Raw genomic sequence first — 20,807 nt, 5'->3', positions numbered from 1 at the left:
AGGCACCTATCTGGCTGCACGTTCCAGTGAATAAGTGATTTCTTCTGCAAGTGCTCCGGCCGCCTATACATGCAGAATTCGTTGCCGACCCCCTGCTTAGGCCAATAAGGCCATCCATTTAATTAAACTTAATTATCTCTCCTCTCAGTTAGACGAACAGGCGTGGCCAAACCAACCGATAGAATCGGAATTTTTGTTTTGTTTCCTTCTATTCATGCTGCAGATGGGTGCTTCAAAATTGTACAGTCTGTTTCACACTTAGGGGAAAACTCGGAGCGCATTGCAAGGCGTTCCGAGTTTTCCCCTAAGTGTGAAACAGACTGTACATAATTTGAACTGTATATACCTTGAAAAGGTCAAATGAATGTGCATAAGCATATAAAAAATAAAGACGCAGATCTTCGGGAATAGAATCAACTGTATGTTCCTGGCAGTCGTGCATGCTATAGGCGTCAGCATTAAAAAAAATTGCATAACGGAGTAAATAACCAGCACGAATTAGCCAGCTTTTTATAATATCACGAGGTAAAGATTACAAAGTTGTACACAACAAACAGAGAGATGGACTAATTGTTTCCAACAGAATAACTAACTATAGGTTGTTTTCAGTATCTGGAATTTGAGCCCGTGAAACTGCATAGCACATTCCATGCGTGTGCCGGATGCGGCTGTCCCTCACCATGCGCGCGCATGCAGATAGTGAGAGAGAGCGTGTGTGCAGGTGTGTGTGCTTTTCTGAGGTCAGCTTACAAGAAGTAACTATATTGGGTGCTTCTGAACGTTCCCTGTTTTGCGGTATCAATGGCCGATAGATTATTGTCTAAATGTCTGTTAATGATTTAGTGAATTACTTGTGTTCACGACGACAAAAGCATCGTTGACGATCAGCGTACAGAAACGCTGAGAAAATGAATCTGATTCTACTCGCGTAGAATCGAGCGTTATTTGTGAAATTGGGCGCGGCATTATGTTGGAACATACGATTGAACAAGAGGTATTAAGCAAGTTTACGAAGATGCGGCTGGTTGTCACATCAACTAGCTTGCAACTTCATTGGTTGTCACATCAACTAGCTTGCAACTACGATGAACCTCGTCGACATATTTCTTTTCTAAGGAATGTGATCTATAATCGGGGGGCGATGATTTTACCCAAACACAGTTCCACATCAAGACAAAAATTATAACTTATTCACCCTTATTTCTTGTCATTGAGATCACATTTGTAATATATATATATATATATATATACAGGGTGTCCCAGTTAACTTGGACGATGTAAAAAGAAACAAGAGCTCTAGAGATATCGTACTGACTGCATAGTAGCGGTAGTCGTGTGTAATTACGGCCAGTATTTTGTTTTTCAACAGCGAAGCTGTTTAAGCCAGCCGTAATTTGTGGTTCGTATCAAGAAACTATCAAGAAATAACTTTCTTGCCGGGGCGGGATTCGAACCCGCGTACCCCCCGGTCCCAAGGCGAGCGTCGTAACCACTAGGCTATACAGCCACTTTTTTTGAACATGGTATTTATTACAATGAATGAAATTATGTATGTACAGGAACTATTTACACTAATATGAGCACCAGGTGGACATAAGTAATCAAACGTCAACGAGAAGTCCATATGAAGATAACGTCACACACAGCACAGTAAAAACTTGTAAGGGGATGTTACACACCCAATCAAAAGTGGATACCAAACCGGCTGACATTCTTCTTGGTAATAAATGTCCTTCAACTGCATGATCATCCGAACGAAATGCGATCTTGAGGAAATTGTTTTTTCTGCATTTCGGTCCTTGCATACGAGATTTCCATAGGCTATGCAGGCCTATCACTAAAAACATATCGAATGGAACATCATCATACGGAGCAAGAAGATATCGGATACTGTGAGAATTTAGATCAAAATATTTTTGCAAATTTCTATGGATAACATCCCAAAATAAAATGGCATCTTTACAAACAATAAAACAGTGTTCAATGGTTTCAGGTACGTCACATAGGTGACAGTTAACTGACGAAACGAAAATATTCTTTTTATGCAGCCATGTTTTAACGGGCAATGTTTCAGTGTGTAATTTGTAAAAAAAAAAGTTTTTGTAGAAGGGGGAACTGGCATTTTGCACACTCTTGCAAGCACATCAAGTCCAGTTAATGTGATGTATACGGATCTATAAAACGGCGGAGGGAACAACATCGATATTAAATCTTTGTAAAGATTTTTTTCGTGACACAGTAAACAAATAATCTTTAGAAAAGCGAACAGTCAGAAAAGCAATAGAAAAATAAACCTCACGCATAAACCCCCATAAACAAGGTCTAGAAAAAAAATTTGAGGACACTACCAATTCTGGCAGGACATGAACCAGGTTAACCTGCATGAAAGCTCGTAATACCGGATGAGAGCTATCCCGAAAAAAGAAAAAGCGCGAGACTAACTGTCGCGCATATGAATGCACCAACCCTAACCCTCCAGCACTCACTGGTCGAAAAATGTTGTCGCGTCTCATAGGTTCAAAACTGGAAGACCATATGAACGTTGAAAAAATCCTGTGAAAACGTTGAATGTAAAGCCTTGCGCAGTGAAGAACCTGAAAGACATAGAAAACTTTGGTTGCCAAAAACATGTTGCAGGCTTCTGCTCTTCCAAATATTGATAGATGGTGCGGGACAAATTTATTTGTGTAGCGCTGGAGGGCTGGAACGCGCTCTCTTCAGTAGTGTGCACTGAACTTGTAGGCATGCAGTGGAACTCCTAGATATTTAGGTGGCACACAGGACCACTCAATGCCAGCATAATGTGATGGTGTAATGGCCCAATATCCAAACCATAGCCCTGAGCTCTTAGTGCTATTAATCCGCTCACCGGAAACAGAACCAAACTATTTTATGATAGAGTTTTATCGATGCTGGGCTTGTCTTTGCAGAAGAATGCAATATCATCAGCGTATGCTAACACTTTTACCTCATTACCAAAAACATTAAAACCACGAACACTGCTGCAGTTCAAAATGCTCTAACAGAGTGGTTCTTAGTAAAGGGCAAAGAGGAGCGGGGACAGCCACGCTTGCAGAACATGCATTTATGCGAACCATATGATTGCGTTCGAGCGTCGTCGTCTTCGTCCACAGCTGGCGCGTTCGCACGCTCGTGCTCTGCGAGGTGAAGAGGTTTTGCGCGCTATGAGAGCGTGAGAGAGAGAGAGAGAGACGCATTCACGGAGCGGGTCTGCTGGAACGCATTGTCGGCATTGCAATGCGGTGTCGGTGTTGCAAGCTGCGCTATGCAACGCGCAGTGACGGCCGTAAGTCCGAGACGTGCGAAAATAAATTATCAGCATGAGTAATAAGATGAAAAGTTCGTGCGCACTTCCGGAAAATGCTGGGCTACGATCGCCCAGCTTCGCTGTTTCAAGCGTTGCGCGGCCGAGTCCAAGGTTAAGCATTTTTTTCTTTTTCATAACGATGTATTAATTGCTTTTAATTAGTGAACTTTTTAATTATTGCTTGAATTTCAAATATGTCAATTACAAAGTTGCAGGGAACTTCAAATAAGCTCTGAATCAAGCATTTACTTCGTGCTGAAGTATGCCTGGTTGCTCTTTCCAAGAAAAAACAAAAGCCAGCGAAATACTCGAAATATGAAATATTGCGCGCTCGCGCGCCGCCACTCAAGCGCCTTCAAGCAACCTTTGAAAGATATACATACGGCTGCATTCATTTGTCGCCGCATCGTACAAGGCTTCGTCATGTAGGATGCATGGCTCGAGAGGTTTCACGACCTAACTAACGTGGTGCGATAAGCGTCAGCGGACGCAAGAATGTTGTGCTCGATCATGAGGCACTCGGGATAGCTTTAACCTTCTCGTGTTATGAAACAAAGCTACAAAAGAAATTCAACCAATGAAAAAAAAAAAAAAAACAGTGCTCAAAATTAGTCCCAAGTGCGCCGTCACGGCCAACGTTACTAGACAAGCTAGTCTAGTAACGTTGGTCACGGCTTCCCGGCTTCGACCCCCCCCCCCCCTCCCCCCTACGGCTCCACACGCTTATCAATGCGTCAGCGGCGTGTTCTCATTAGTTTTCATGATGCCGCGACCATCACATAGCGTGAAGCCCTGTATCGATCTGCCGCAGCTAGGAAAGCCGTGTATCCGTGGCTATCCGCTTGGGAGCGCTTGAGTATACCGGTGCGCGAGCGCGTATCTATTTCGTATTTTGGGTGTTTCGCGCGCATTAATTAGGAATTGCATTGCTGAACTACCCACCACTGAAAACTTGATCCAACGCATCGAAAACGCTACCGACGCTAAGGTATCAAAACAGCGTAGTGTATATGATGCGTTGGTCATTACAGGGTTAAGGAGCATCCTCACAGTGAGTATCATTCAATGCGGCAAGCTGAGCGAGCAAAGGGAGGGTCGCGTATTCGTCTGCTTCTCTACTGAACCTAAATAGCGTTTTTGTACACTATATGTGCCACAGAGCGCCTGTTCACGATTATGCACCTTGCAAAATATCAGCAGCAAATGAAATGTAAGCAGTATACAGGGTGTCCGAGCTATCACGCAGCACGATTAAAAAAAAAAAAAAGAGAGAGAAACGGCGTTACGCGAAGCAAACCTAGTGCGTATTGTTTCCACTGCAGTGGAGTATCCGCCAGTAATTTGTTCGTTACTGAGATTTAATTAGGTAATTGTAATTAATTATCTAATTCGAGAAGTACTGTCCTAATTATCAAAGTGTCAATGAGAAAATTGTAGAGCAACATGAAAAACTCCCGATACAGCTTTTTGTTGCTCAATACGTGCTACATAAGTGTTTTTCCGAGCGTGAAAGAAGCCCGCGAATACACGCAAAGTAACTCGAGCGGCCAGTCGCGCGGCAATTCTACGTGTATTCGCGGGCAGACCACGCTCGGAAAAACACATTTATGTAGCACGTACTGAGCAACAAAAAGCTGTATTGGGAGCTGTGGGAGGGTTAATTCTAGTTGTAAAAACATAAATACCCCAGAAAGTGGATGGGAAAACGGTTCCGCGGTAGCTCAATGGTGAGAGCATCGCACGCGTAATGCGAAGACGTGGGTTCGTTCCCCACCTGCGGACAGTTGTTTTTTCACCCATTTTCATTTCCATTAATTTATCATTTCTTTAATTCAATTAGTAGGTACAAGTAATTTCCCCTATGTTGTCCTTGGTGTTAATGTTTGTTGGCTTCTTATGATATATATATATATATATATATATATATATATATATATATATATATATATATATATATATATAAAGTTGTTTTTAAAGCGAAGATTAATATGGCTAGGTGGAATCGCCTGTCCATAGAAAACTATAATCATCAGTATTGGCTCGAGCGTCGTCGTCGTCGTCTTCTTCCGCAGCTGGCTCGTTGGCGCCCCTCGGGTTGCGCTCGTGCTCGACACGCGCTCGTGCCACTGCTCCCGCGTTCATCGTCGTCGTCTGCTTCCACAGCTGGCTGCGTTGCCGCTCACCATTCCAGCGTAGAATTTCACTTCCACGTTCCAGGCCACGTTTACGGGGGTATGAGCCATTTCATAAGGGGGTACGAGCCATTCATTGTCTTACGAAATGGACATATTTAATTTTGAAGCAATTTAATTTCGAAGAATCGCAAGCAGCAATGGCGGGCGAGTGCTTCTAACCACGCCGCCGAGATAAATTCGCGACATCGAACGCAAGCGACAACGACGGACTGCGGGCATACCGTCAGTGACGTCGTTCTCTCCGTCGCAGCCGAACGTGTGTGTAACCTCTTGAGAAATATTTTGCGTACCCTCGGGATTAACCCACTGATAAAAACCAGGGCCGCACGTTTCAGCTTCGCTGGTTAACCATCTTCAGTGAGTGGAAGGGCCGACGATTCTTTCCCCCCGCATGGTCCAGCCAATTACATACGTTGCCATCTCGTGACGCAAGCTAGCGCATAGAAAGTGTGATAGGATTTGCGCAAATATATATATATATATATATATATATATATATATATATATGAATACGAAGTGTGTGTGTGTGTGGGGGGGGGGGGGGGTTCACACTTTCTGATGACAAACAACGTGCTGCGAAGAGTAATACAAAGTGTTTTGGGCGTCAGGCAACCCTACAAAAAGTTCCACAGACCACGCTTTTCGAATGCGATGCTTCCACGGCATGCCGCCGGACTAAAAGGAAGAGCTATAGTTAAGTTGGCTTAGGTATCTAACATAATCCAACTGTATTAAGGCTGACATCATATCATTTGCTCTCCTGTTGATTCCTTCTGTGCTCACGCTCCCCGTGCTTAATGTCGGACATCGCAATGGCATCGTTCCGTCGTCACCTTCCACCATGCGCCGCGATGTTATACGACCTTGTGAGACGGCCCGGTGTCCGCGCAAGCAGTCGATATGGCGTCATAAAGAAACGTGCAGAAACAATAGGCGTTGACTCCAAATCTCGCACGAACAGCTCAGCTGTAAGTGCGTGCTTGGCAGTCATCGAGAATGCGGTCGGGCGCAAAAAGCACGGATTTATGCAGGCATTCTCTCCTAAGCTTCTCTTGGCGATGGAGTTAATTCCCGACGTTTTTGTGTGCTTCACTGTCATCTGTCTCCTTTTTGGAAAGCCGCCAGTAAGAGATCGGGAAAGGCCACGCAGTACCGTTCGAGAACGGAATTGGACTACGTCCAGCAACATTTCTAACGCTTGTTCCTTCAGGTTTTTCTCACTATTTCGCGTCATCATATCCGTGATTGACCGTGGATCGAACGGGAAGGCAACATTTCGGGCCCCTGTTGAACTTATTTGCTTTCATTTCATTTATGGTTATACGTTTTTTTTTTTTTTTTTTTTTTTTGCGAGGTGCTATGCGCCTCAGGAATTACGAAGACTGGCTACCTTCATCGCAACTAAAACAACTTCATCATTCTGCTACGTAAAGAACATTGGCGGTGCTACAGACATACAGGGTGCGTCAGCGAACACTTTCAACAATTTTTAAAGGTTGCCTGTGGCAGATAGCACAATTCTAGTTCATGAGCTGGTCTACCCGAAGAGGCGGACATTACTTGGATAAAAATATTGAAATGCGTAATTGTCTAATTGACAGAAATTCACTAATTAAGTTTTTAACTAATTAAAAACTTAATTAAACTTTAACTTAAAGTGTGTGTGGACCGCGAGCGTGCGCGTGTGTGTGTGTGTGTGTGACGACAGCAGCACGACGACGACCACGTCGAAGACCATCGTACGGCAGCGAAGGCGTATCTACGCCGGCCGTTCGATCGATGCGAACTTACGACATGACAGTTGTTGGGCTCTGCATGGGCAGTGGAGGAGCGTAAGCTAGATGAACACCGATTGTGACGTCATCAGCAACTGAGTGTTATAGAATCATGCCTACCTATATGGCTATACCATGTGGTGTATGTTGAAATGACGATGGCAATTAACTCCGGCAAAGAAATGTTGAAACATGATTAACTTGGACCATCGCGAAGTTGGTACAAAGTTGCGCTGTTTCTACGAAACCTAAACTGCTACTATGGAAGTGCTGGGGAATGTGCGCCGGTACCAGAGACAGTGCAGTCTAACACGGCGCCTCAAAGCACGAGCTGTCGCAAGGACGCCGAGAAAGTGGCATGTGGCGCCCGCGCTGAGTGTTTCAAAGGGCTGGGTGCCTTTGGAAGGAAAGAAGCACGCGTGGCGGATCGTGGCCTAGGGATTAGTGCGTCGGGCTGCTGTGCTCCACGGCAAGGGTTTCAATTCCACCCTCGGTCACGCAATATATTATTTCTATTAGGGCGAGGCGAGACGGGAACCTACCTGTATACCTACCGAAAAGGGCCAAGGATGAGGCAAAGAGTGCTTCGCACTAAAAAGCGCAAAAACAAACAGCGATATCGGTGGGTGTATTCCCCGTTTCGTTGTGTAACGCGGACTTTCGTAATCGCTTGTTGTTGGCGTTCGATAAAGAACACAAACGGTGATAACGCGCACAATGACGACGGGTCCTGAGATCGTCTTGCGGAACAGCTTATCAGACAGTCGCACGTGCGCCTATTTCGCCACTGTTGCCTGTCGTATACGGAACTGACGGACTCACCATAGGCGACGTACGCTCGCACCATAAAAAAAATAAATAATAATAATAAAAGCGGGAGGGGGGGGGGGGGGTGATGATGAGTGGGTGCGCAGTGCGAGTGTGTAATGCAACTCCTCATCGATAATAAGCACCCGAATTCGGTTCACATGCATGACACTTGAGAGGATGCGCGCCCTTATGCCATATTTTTGCTGCAATATCGGAGTGTTTGAATGCACCGACGCTAGGGCGTCGAATGCATTGTATTCAATGTCGTTGCTCGTGAACCGCGATATTTGTGGTAGGAAGCTTACATTGAATCGTTTTTGATACAAGCACAAGAACGATGACGATAATGCCGAACAACAAAGTCCATTGGTTTTTAATTCCCAAACCTGCACGCAAAAACAAGGGTAGTTGCGACCCTCTTGCGAGAGTAACTGCATATTCACCACTTAATTTCACTTCCGAGAGTTGTCGCACCCTCCGATAAAGCACGACTCACTCTGCTCGGATACGAGCAGAATGAACGCACACCGCCGAGGAGTGCGACAGCGTTCTAAAATGGAGTTAATTATAGCACACGTACTTCCGCAAACAAAGGTACACCAAAACTCATTTCGTAACTAATCTGTACTCTTTATGATATTATAAGTGCCGCGGTAGTGGAGGCTTTGATATTGGACATCTGGTGTTCAAAATCAAAGCGTACGCAAGCATGTACTATAAAAATGTCTAAGCACTGGGTGGGATTGCGCGCAGACGTGGTTAAAGTCGTAATTTAAAGAGCATACGTTAAGAGTAGGGGTGTGCAAATAATGATTTTTGAGACCGAATCGAATACGAATCGAATACGAATCGAATACCAAATAGTTTTCGAATAATTTTCGAATAATGAACCGTTATCACAATAATACAAAACGATGTTCACATCCCAGTATTCTCCAAATTAGCAAGTTTCTGTCATTACATTGTACGTTATGAAGCGTTGTTCATTAAAAGCACAAATGGAGATTTAGGCGCAAGCAAGTGGTTTCTTCGCATACAAAGGACTCTTCAGAGAGTGGGAATGATCGCTGTATGGCCTGCAATGTATGGCTACCTAAGCGACGCAACCTGCTCCACTAAATAAGTTCTGATGTTTTATGTTTACCGTACTGTCGCTCTAATCCTATGTTTAATTGAGCGCAATTGACATTTTGATATACTCGAAAGGTATTCGAAAAACATTCGCATTTACATATAGTGACTATTCGTAAAAGGAACACACTATTCGATCCCTCATTCGAAAGGTTCGAATATTTGCACACCCCAAGTTAGGTGAGTTGCGGACATCGCTCGTATATAGCCGGGCGTGACGTTTAACATAAAACCTCTTCTTTTACGACTTTTGGCAACAGTCAAGGTTAAAGTCAGTTTTACAGTTACGCTATTAAATAAGCAGGTCTGACTACACATATAATTGAATGCCTTGCCCTGCAAGAGCCCACATAATTTAGCTAGAGTGGAAACCCCATCTGTCCATTGTAAACTGCCCCCGCTCATGATTTTACCGCTACCGATGAGGAAATCGCCGTCGGACGCCGAATACAAATTACGCGTCTTCGGGCACGATAAAACCTGTAGAGTGGTGGCGGCAGCATCGTATCACGCGTAAGGGCCTCGTCTGAACTGGGACTACGTCCGCGTCACAGGCGTCGAGCATTTCGTCCGTCAATCCGCTTCCGAAGATCGCATGGTGAGAAATCGCCGCGCCGTGGCTTCACTCTCTCCACCATTCGGCGTGCACGTCACCCGCCTCTCCCTTCCTAGTGACGTCACGCTAGTTTCAAGGACTTGAGCCGTTCAATGGTTCTCGCTGAAGCAGCGTGATCCTCTCGCTCCATGCTCGTTGCACCACTCCCGTAGGTCGCGCATCGAGACGCGCGAACTCAACCGAAAGCCAGGTTTGAAAGCTGTCTTTAGCAAGTGGACATTCTTGCGCGCTATGGAGTGAGTACGTATGCTGCTTCAAAGCTTCTACTATTCTGTCTCGACAAGCCATGTGACGTGTGTTGTTTTTATCCGTCAACTCCCGACTTCTTTTCACGAAAGCAAAAAAAAAAAAAAAAAAGGGGGGGGGTGGGGGTATTTCCTATTTTTTTTCAGACGCCAAACTTTTTACTTATTTGTGCTTGAAAATAAATATTAGACTGCATGGAGTTTTCTTTTTATACCGGGTGTTTCAGCGAACACTTTCAAAAAATTTTTAAAGGTTGCCTGTGGCAGATAGTCAGTTCTAGTTCATGAGCTGGTCTACTCGAAGAGGCGGACATTACTTGCAAAAGGAAATTGAAATGCTTAATCGGCTAATTGACAAAAATACACTAATGAAGTTTTAACTAATTACCTAATGGCCCATATTACAAAGCAGCCCTACAAACTATGCAGTTTGCCCTACGTCACGGGTTACACGAACAGCTAGTGTACGAAATAAGGCAAGCTCATCACCACGCGATTGAGAAAGGACACGACATTGTATTTCAGTGGTTGCCGCGCCACTGCGGCATTGTAGGCAACGACAGCGCCGATGAAGCTGCTCGCTCGGCTCATCAAAAACATCAGCGAGTGCCTATACCACACTCAAGAACGGACGCTGCGCGGCAACTTCAATCACTTGCTCGCCACATCACACTACAAAGATGGAATTCACCAGGTTTCAGCAACTCACGCTTGCATTCTCTCGACCCTAAATTGCGACTTCGCCTGCCACCTGGACTCTCCCGTAGCGAAGCACCTTTACTGTGTCGCGTGTGGTTGGGCGTCGCATTTACAAATTCATATTCATTCCTAATAGGAATGGCTAACAGTGCGGCATGCAATTCGTGCGGGTGCGATGAGACGCTAGAGCACATTCTGTGTCATTGCCCAGCTTTTGACGCTCAACGACAAATTCTTCAAGCTCAACTCAGCATGTTAGATAGCAGAGTGTTGTCAGAGGAAAAGATTCTGGGACCATGGCCTACGCATTCTTGCATGCGAAAGGCCACAAAAGCTCTTCACTTCTTGAAGGAGACTGGACTGTATGAACGCTTGTGACAATGGACCTTCCTCTGCGACTGACTGTGTGAATGACTGACTCTTTATGATTATTTATATTCTCGCTCCTTATCTATTCTTCCCCTTCCCCTCTCCCCAAGCGTAAGGTAGCCAACCGGGCACGTCCTTGGTTAACCTCCCTACATTTCCCTTCTCGTTTCTCTCTCTCTCTAGCCGTGTAGTTCGCAAGTCAGATCCACTTGGAACGAATTCTCAGGATGACACCAGTTTCGAGATATTAATTCCCGAACTTTGCGGAGCAATGCATTGGCATTCCAGTTAATTTCTTAATACATCGTTTTATGCATTGAAGCACAAAAGTAACTGGAATGCCAATGCATTTCTCCGCAAAGTTCGGGAATAAATATCTCGAACTGGTGTCATCCTGAGAATTCGTTCCAAGTGGATTCACCTTGCGAACTCCACGGTCAGAATTTGAAAACTGCAATATGGGTCATAAAATAATTATTTAAAAATTAATTAGTGAATTTCTGTGAATTAGTTGATTATGCATTTCAATTTTTTATGCAAGTAATTTTTTACGCCTCTTCGAGTAGAACAACTCATGAACTAAAATTATGCTATCTGCCACAGGCAACCTTTAAAAAATTTTAAAACTGTTCGCTGAAACACCCGGTATATCTCATTCGAAATATTAACGAAAGACACTTCATCTGAGAAAGAGACTTTCTCTCAAGTCTCAACAGAGGTGTTATTTTGAAGCTTAATTATCGTAAGGATGCCAGTTACGTAAAACACAAAATAATGTGCATCGGGGCCCAATCTCAACTGCTCGAGGCGGAATGAGTTCAGACATCACTTGTAATCGGGAGGGAAATCAAAGATGTTCTGTCCTGCACGATCGTCTTTGGCAATGTTGGAAGGAAACTGCTATGGCAATTATAGCAGCTGCTATACCGTTAAGGGAACCGCATAATAGGAAACAGTCTTCGTGGGACAAGCGATGTCGGTGTAATCCTTAATTCGTCAGCTGTATCACGTCTATATACGGTCGCTGTTCTTTAAGAGTTTCTTCTTTTCTTATCGTACACCGCGCTATACTTCCAAAGGTTTATTAAATCTTCCTCAGTACACCACCGCTAGTTAGTCTGGCCTAATTTGATCCACCAAAATCAGTTCTTCGTTGGTTTCTCATAGGCGTAGCTCTCGACAGCCGTTGTATTTATAATTGTGATTACTACTACCACCAAGGTGGCTTACTGGCTGTGGAGTTTCTCTGGCATGAGCGCGTGGCCTGCCGTATTCTGCTTTTGCCGCGGCGGTTGAATTTTGGTGGGGCGGAATAGAAGAACGACCGCGCACTAACTTTAACTAGGTAACTTTAACGAACGTTTAAAAATATGCCGAAGTACTTTAGGAGGATGCGACCAAATACATGTTGCTGGTTATTCCACGGAGCAAGTCACACCATTTACATAGTCAGCTTAATTGCATAATTATTCAAAATAATTAAGCAATTTCACAAGTATTGGCTGTAGCGCAAAACTTCCAAGGAGAAAGCGGCTGACTAAATGTGCTGTTAGTTCATACGCGGCACGTTTAAAATACCTCTAATCGTGGCTCGCAAGCGAGCATGCCACGTGCGTTTTTCTATATTTAGCGGGTTTAAGGGTAAATCAACCAAAAAATCGATTTTTTGATTTCATAACTAAAAATATAGATACTGTGCGGAGCAAAGCCGTGTAGTGGCGAGCTGCGCAGTAGCGCTCGAAGCCATTTAGGAATAGCGCCAAGAACCGCGCCTCCTGGTATTTAAAAATAAACATAAAATTGCGTTTTTCTCAAAATCACTTCTTTGAAATTTTTCGAACCTTGCTGTACTTTTTCTGGAAAACTATCCCACCGATTACGCTGAAATTATCAGATTATACTGAAATTCCTTGCAAATACTCTGAACCTAAAACTTCGAAATACTTTTTGAGCCATAATTACGAAAAAAAAATTAACTGGAAAGTCTCTCACGGTACGTGTCAAGTGAGGGCAATATCCTTTTTTTTTTTTTCTTGTGAGATGGATGTAGGAACCCAATTTTTCGGAGGTTCGGATTAAAGCCACTATCATGTGGAATTATAGTGTGCAACATTTCACGGTCATACTATTTTTTATTTCTGAAAAAAAAGGTACATTTAATTTTGCACCCCAGCCCAAAATTTGCTTCTCAAATACAAAAATAAAAAATAAAAAACAAAAAAAAAAAATAAGTACTACCAAAAATTTAAAAATGTTGCTGTGAAAATTTTACACCAAGTGAAGGCCAAAAGCATTCTCATTCAACACGCAAAATTTCACAACAAAATATGGAACAGTTGTTGAGATATAAAGCTGAAACCAAGCTGACACATTTATCCTACCATACCTCCTTAAGACGCAGAAAAATTATTACGTAACAAGAAGTAAGTTCAAAGCTACTGAATTAGATGTTTCCGAGAGCTCTCCACAACCTTCTCATGGGAAGTACTGCCCTAAAGTTAATACAGGCGAAGTTGGTTATTTAATCTTTATAATAATGAAATTAAGCAGAACAGAAGAAATAGTGTGACTTGCTCCATACAATAGCCAATAATATGCATTTAGTCGCGTCCTCCTAGAGTGCTTCGGTATATTTTTAAGATTTGGCTAAAGTTAGCTGGGGCATCCTGTATCCATCGGTAAAGAACAGCGCGAAATAAACACTGACAAGGGAGGAACACGGGACAAGCTCTGACTGCCAACTACTCGTGTTTATGGTGCTCATCCACAAATGTACCTTTGAAAAGGGGTTTTGTGGGGAGGGCGAATTATCATGTACTTCCAACTGCGCATGCATCAAGTGATTGAAAAGTCAACTGTGGCAAGCGTCCCTTTTACACATCATGTCAAAAGCATCAAAAATCTCGCGTGCTGTTTGGTCTATGTACCGGCACAAAACACCAATGGATTCGTACCAACTAGCTCGCATTCATACCCTTTTAAGACACTCTGTATATTACTCTGCCCGTTAAACATCCCGAGCTGGTCAAAGCAAATCCAGCTGCCTCACTTACGTGGCCCTCGTATCACACGTTGTATATCCTTGGGACGTTATATATTATTAATAAAACGTGCTTCGATTCCTACCGTCATGCGTAGTAAGAGAGAACAGGCTTTTTGACACTACGAGTGAAGGGCGATAGTGTTAAAAACGGGCGGTTAAGTCATCCTCTCACTGATAACGCACTCCAACAATAACAACCGAGCCCCTCACTTCCTCTTGCCTCGGGATGGTATACTCGCGTGATACCCGAAACTCGACTCCGTTCGATCATTTTTTTTTTCTCTTCTTTCTCTCCTCGGCGGAAGAAGTCGACAGTTTGGTACTGAGAAGGGCTTTCTCGGCAGCAAATATCCGTCCGATGCCTTCCGTGTGTGAAAGTCCGAGTGGGCCTCATTACGTTTCAAGGCTAAATTCTCCCGCCGCGAACGTAGAGCGCAAAAGCTCGCGTGGCGGATACCCATCGTGCGATGGGTTACAAACACACTGATCGCGAGAACACTCATTTATTGTTTCCCGTCGTCTCTTTTCCTTGTTATGCTTCTGTCGGTATCTTTGCCTTCTCCTCTGGCTGCTGGGTACTTGAGATGCCTATCCTAGTCGTGGGAGGCAGTTATAGAGGCTTACAGCTGATCTTTCTCTTTATGAAAAAAAAAAAATACTTTTGAATCTGGCCTACCACCATGATGGGTATGTCAAAGTGTGCGACAATGTAAACAAAATGCTCGTGCCTTGGCTGCTGTCTTTGCCAGTACGGGGGCGAAGGACTCCCTCAAGGCATCCTTGAATGGGTTTTCCCTTCGCCTCCCATCAGATGTATTGTGATAAACCAATAATAAATAAATCAATCAATCAATCCATATGCTTTCTTTTCCCATCTTTCTTTCTCCTGGATTTTCTTTCTTTATTTTTTCTTCTTTTTTAAACAAGAACAACTCATCTCTGCCGCAACGCCACATGCGGTATCTTGAGCTAGGCGCGCAGAAATTACTTCATCGAACGGATTTCAGTTCATTGCATATGAAAGTGTGCTATTACAGAAATACGCTGTCCCATAAAAACAGTGCCTGTTCCAAGCTCGCGGCCGTTAAGGCACTGAATGCTCATGTATATACGTAGTTTCTGTCCGTGGTAATGCTCAAGGCGGCGTCAGCCATATTCTATTGACTTGTCTGGAGAGAGAGAGAGAGAATGAACAAGAAGAAAGAAATGGTGCGCAGCTCGTCGTAATGTAATAAAAATGAGGTAAAAGCAAGGCAAGCGCTCTGCAGGTGGTCGAGTTGGGAGTCAAACCTTTAGCCTTTCTTCTCAGAGACGGGCGCATCGGGCAGCGTTAACACCAACGCCTATAGCGCTGCTGGCGAAGCATGCGATGGGGGTCGGACGACAGTGTACGGGTGCCGAGAACGAAGAGTGAGGTAGGCGAAATGCCTGGTGACGATTACAAAATTAACAATTCATTTGTGAAAAAGTCAGTATTAAAGGAAAAGCCCGTGGGAACGAGCTTTGTTGGAAATAAATAAATAAATAAATAAATAAATAAATAAATAAATAAATAAATAAATAAATAAATAAATAAATAAATAAATAACGAAAAAGAATTGCTCACTGGTGGTTCATTATTCCTGTGCTGTTGTTCAACAGTGGTCGACCAATGGCTAGCCAACGTTTTGGCAAAGGGACTTCTATTACTTATAGTTCTGACGAAGGCGAATTCAAATGTCGAAATGTCGGCTCCAGCGACATCTCTTGTTTGACCGCTTTGGACCGCTTCAAGTCTTCATAGTTCTGTGAAGATAGATATGCAGTTATAAGGTGACACTGATGTCGATGAGCACGCAGTGAATCTGGGAAAAGTAAAGAAGCTTGACATTGAGGACATTAATTTGCCGTGACGTCAAAACAGAGCCGGCCTATTTTGGAAGCACCATAAGGCCGGTCAAGCTGTTAATCCGGACATCTGCAGAAGTATTCCCCTAAGCCTTCGTCCGTTTGCCTCGTTCTAAGCTAGCTAAGGCTTCCCAAACTGTCCATTGTGGACCTCAGCGTCCTCAAGAGTGTTGAAGGAGTGATTTACAGAGGTTGCATTGACGTACACCGTGGATTGAAAGAACGAACGAAACACCTTTGTGTAGAACCTGACGCCATCTGGTTTCCGCCGTGCCGCGTTATTTTTTTACAGTGGAGCTGTATACGTCTACACTCCCATATATTTTTCAACGTCCGCGCCTCAAAACTCCCGCACCCTCTATGAGGTGGCAGTGCAAACCAGTAAGGCATGTGCTGACACCTGGCGTAGCAAGAGGAAAACTAGGAAATGGGCGGCGAGTGGCAGGAAGATCGTGCCCCCGAGAGGCTTCCCGTAAGCGGCGGGCTCGACGAGAAGACGGGTGCCGCGAAGCGGAGAATGCGGCGAAGCAACGCAGTTATCACGCCAGTAAATTGGACTAGCACTGGGGTGCGCATGCGACATTTCAGAGGGACTTTCTTGGACGGACATTTTGGATTCAGTTGTGCGGTGTGCGACAGGCTGTGGTTCGAGAACGATTTGATGTTGATTGGTAACGTTCTAGCCTGAACGTGCTGCGGTTTTGACAGCTACCCCAGCTTCTGACTTAGCCAGCTGCTCGGTTTGGCTGCGCCGAGGGACTGCTAATGGCCGTAGGGTGCATCGATCATTTGGCGTGACAGGTGGTTGCTAAAAAGCTACCTGCTGAATTTCCGCGCCTGCGCAAGGAACCGAATAGGCAGTTATTATGTTGCATTTGCTGGTATGGGGAGGCCGCATGTAGTGCGTACTGCTGAAGAACTGCTCCGCTGGCTGCCCACATTCACAGAGTGGCTGCGATTTTTTTCTTTCCGCCCTTGTGTTCTAATTTAATTCTGGGGTTTAGTGCGCCAAAGTCATATCTGATTATGAGACACGCTGTAGAGGGGAGCTCCGTATCTATTTCGATTAGCTGTGGTAAACCCAGGAAATTGTGGTACACCGTCATGTCACCATCCCCCATGCAGCACACACACGCACACACCTCTCTCTGTTCCTACTGACATGTGAAACGAAGGCATGGTGTGATTGACGCATTGCCTGGGGACACGCAGCCCAACTGAATCTTCCATGTTGTGCTTGCGCCCACTGACGCGGCTTGTGGCAGCACACTTGACGGCGAATTTAAAGCAGATTCATTTAACAAATACTTTCAGTGTGTCTTCACCGCTGATAATAACCATGTTAGCCAGACTGCGCCACAGCATTTTGACCACGAGAAACTAATCGGTAGCCCTACAATTTCTGAGGCGGGAGTACTTTCCTTGCTCCTAAATATTGACGAAAGGTAGTGGTCCGGGTGGTATTCCTAGTAATTTTTTGAAAGGTTATGCTGAACCTTGTAGTAAATATCTTTGTCTCATATTCGAGAAATCAATCCACGATTGTCGAATTCCCTCTGAGTGGAAAATCGCCAAACTAATCCCTGTGCATAAATCAGGTGACACATTGCCCAAACAACTGTCGCCCTATCTCTCTCACATGTACATGTGGGAAAATTCTTGAGCACATTATCTTCAAGTTTTTGACACAATACGTAGAGGCTAATAAACTAATATACCCTTGCCAGCACGGGTTTAGAAATGTACTATCCACTGTAACATAACGTGTGCGATTCGTACACGATCTCGCACAAGGTATTGACAATCAGTCGCAATTTACCATAATTTTCCTGGACTTTTCCATAGCGTTCGATCGCGTATCACACCGGAAACTGATCTACAAACTTGAGCATTTAATTGGTGATGCACCTGTCACGCAGTGCATCAGTAATTATTTAACTGACCGTTACCAAATTGTCCACCTCGATGGACACACCTTTGACATTATCCCCGTACTATCTGGTGTTCCGAAGGATCTGTGCTTTCATTTTCGCTATTTATTAATGACACAAGTAACCAAAGTGAAGTACAAATGAGACTATTTGCAGACGACTGTGTGCTCTACCATGAAATTAACACTCGATCCGACCAGATCAAGCTAAACAGCGCCTTAAATAATGTTTCAGTGGTGTCACGATTGTAACATGGTCGTTAAAAATGAAAAAAAAAAGTTTCTATGGCCGTTACAAAGGAAAAATTTCCGCTTAAGTTCACTTATGGTTCTGATAGCACCGTGCTACGAACTGTTACTGAATGCCGATGTCTGGGTGTCATTATCACATCCGACTTAAACTGGACAACGCATGTTCAGTATGTAGCAAAGAAAGCCATGAACAAGCTCTTTTTCCTTAAACGTGCCTTAATAACTCGTCCTCCCGGAATATAGTTACTGGCTTACGTTTCGCTTATACGTCCGATATTGGAATATGCTAACATTGCATGGTTTCCCTGTACAGCTACCAACATAGCCACACTTGAAAGGGTACAGCGAAAAGCTGTGCGATTTATCTATAACCGATACAGGCGCACAGATTCACCTACTGAACTTAAGCTTCGCGCAGGGTTTTACCCTTTGTCTAGCCGATCGCAGCTACATCGCATAAAGTTCTTATACTTACTCCTGAACAATTCATTTAAGATTAACTCCGAAGACTACATCAATATAAGCCACTCCGGGGCGTTCTACCCCGGGTGGTGCCAGCGGCCGCGCACCCAGTCCACAGTCCACTGTGCGCAGTGTTTTCGCGGCTTAGTTCGCGTTGATGCGAGACGCAGCACGAAGGTCAATTCGCTCACCTGCCGAGCTTCCTCACTCCAGCGTTCTGACACTGACAGCAATTATCCGCGGTCATCGAGTGAGATGACACAATGCTCGTGCGCGCGTGACACAATGCTTGTTCATTGAGTTAGTATCACTATGCTTACAAGTTTATACGGCCTATAAAATTACTATCCATACTTCGTATAGCTGTCCACTAATTTGTTATCGCAATCGATGCTTCGCCCTTCGGGCGAAACTGCAACTTTCTTGCATTGATCAACTTTACACGTTCTTCCGGATCACACGATAACACATTTTGTTTTTCGCATTCTCTCTCTCTGAAAGCGGAAAGAGGATTGCAGCATACGTATAGAACATTTTACATTTATTACATAGTTTTTGGAAACAAGCACCGATGCAGCTAGCTCAAAATTTTATTCAGTAATTGAAGGTGTACTTTGGCAAATTTTGTTGAGAATTTGTTCAGAAGTGCTTCCGGTGAAGCGTTTTCTCTTAATTTTTTTCTCTCCCCCCCCCCCCCCCCCCCCAACTATAGGCACCCTGCTGCTGTGCACGAGGTTTCAACCTCGGTTCCTTGCCACTGCTGACCCGTTCTGTTAGGTCAAAGCGCAAAAAAGCACCAGTGTATTCCAATATTGGTGCACGTTGTATAATCCGGAATGGACAATGTAAATCTGGAACCATCCAATATACGGTGCGTCTCGTAGCCCAAGGGTGGCTTCGCACTCTGTAAAACCCCGACAGCGATTACGTGTATGTTGTGAAAGCGGCTTCCTTGAAATTCGGTGCCACCAACCAGTTCGTGGCTTGCAGCAGCAGGGTATTTTTCAAGAGAGGAGGTAATACTGTACAGGGCCTTAATTTGTCCCGTACCTCTAACTACCGCGACAAAATTCAAATGAGGACAGATGGCGTCAAAGCGATCGTTTTGCTGTCGCGTATACGGCCAAACGCCGGAGGCGGCCGCTTCAGCGCTCAAGATTTCCAGCCCCGAGGCAGACTGATAACAGCGCGTTATCTCGTGCAATTTTGGCGCATCTACGATGCCGTCAACGGAACTCGCTCTTCCGCGATTCTTAGTTGTATGACGCGTCATGACGCAGCCTGTCGATTTTACATGCGCCGAAGAAGAGTTTTGTAACCTCCCAAAGATGCCCACAACCAAGCGCCGTTTAGTTGTCACCGGTCCGTAAGACAGACAAGCAAGAGGTGAGAGCACTCGCGGATGCTTGTAGTTTGTAGTATGCCCTTAGAATGATCATTTATGTGCACGTGATGGTCTTGTGCGTGTGGAATAAGTATTGTTTATCTACTGTTGCGATGTATTCGGTCTCTCTGCGCTGGCTAATGGCGTTTCGCAAATTACATGCGAAATAACTGCTGCATTTAACCGCAGACCCATAATTTCTGTTTTCAGTTTCATTCTCTTCTCTTTCCCCTTCTCCACAGAATAAGCATGGCACCAAAGTTATGGAAACAATGAAAGTCGGAGGAAGGATCCATCGTCAGGGGAGTGGTCCGTAGAGCGCGCACCACCAAGGCTAGCGATGTTCAGCAGGAAAACAGGCAAGTATTTATTTACTCGGACATGCCAAGGTGGACGCTCAGGAACTCTACTTGTATCGCGACCCGCGCAGTATAACATTTTATTTGTTAATGTGCAAATGTTCGAAACATGGAAAACCAATCCAATATTTTGCTTTTTAGTTCGTGTAAATCCAATTCGTGGATTTAGCCGGTAATTTCGAGTATTCATTTACGACCCAATACAGGGGGCCGATAATTATACATCATAGATGCCTCTTTGGGGAATACCAGCACAACTGTCGCTAGTCTATTGACTGTATTAAGGGTCCGCTGAAGAAGGACGCTCTGCCAATATGATTTT

The 20,807-nt window shown here is 44.4% G+C and overlaps 1 protein-coding gene across 2 annotated transcripts in view; it reads left to right on the top strand.

The window, feature by feature from the left end:
* Positions 1–20,807, top strand: part of LOC119449602 (scavenger receptor class B member 1) — an 88,914-nt gene that overhangs the window by 35,186 nt on the left and 32,921 nt on the right. For both annotated transcript variants that reach the window (XM_049665330.1, XM_037712815.2), the window contains exon 2: positions 20,369–20,485. In XM_049665330.1, the coding sequence (XP_049521287.1) occupies positions 20,467–20,485 (19 nt within the window). In that variant the 5' untranslated portion in view covers positions 20,369–20,466. The remainder of the gene's footprint in view (positions 1–20,368; positions 20,486–20,807) is intronic.

The sequence above is a fragment of the Dermacentor silvarum genome, chromosome 4, assembly GCF_013339745.2.
Source record: "Dermacentor silvarum isolate Dsil-2018 chromosome 4, BIME_Dsil_1.4, whole genome shotgun sequence".
Lineage (NCBI taxonomy): Eukaryota > Metazoa > Arthropoda > Arachnida > Ixodida > Ixodidae > Dermacentor > Dermacentor silvarum.
Note: the sequence above shows the minus strand (reverse complement) of the source record. Positions and strands in the feature narration are given on the sequence as shown.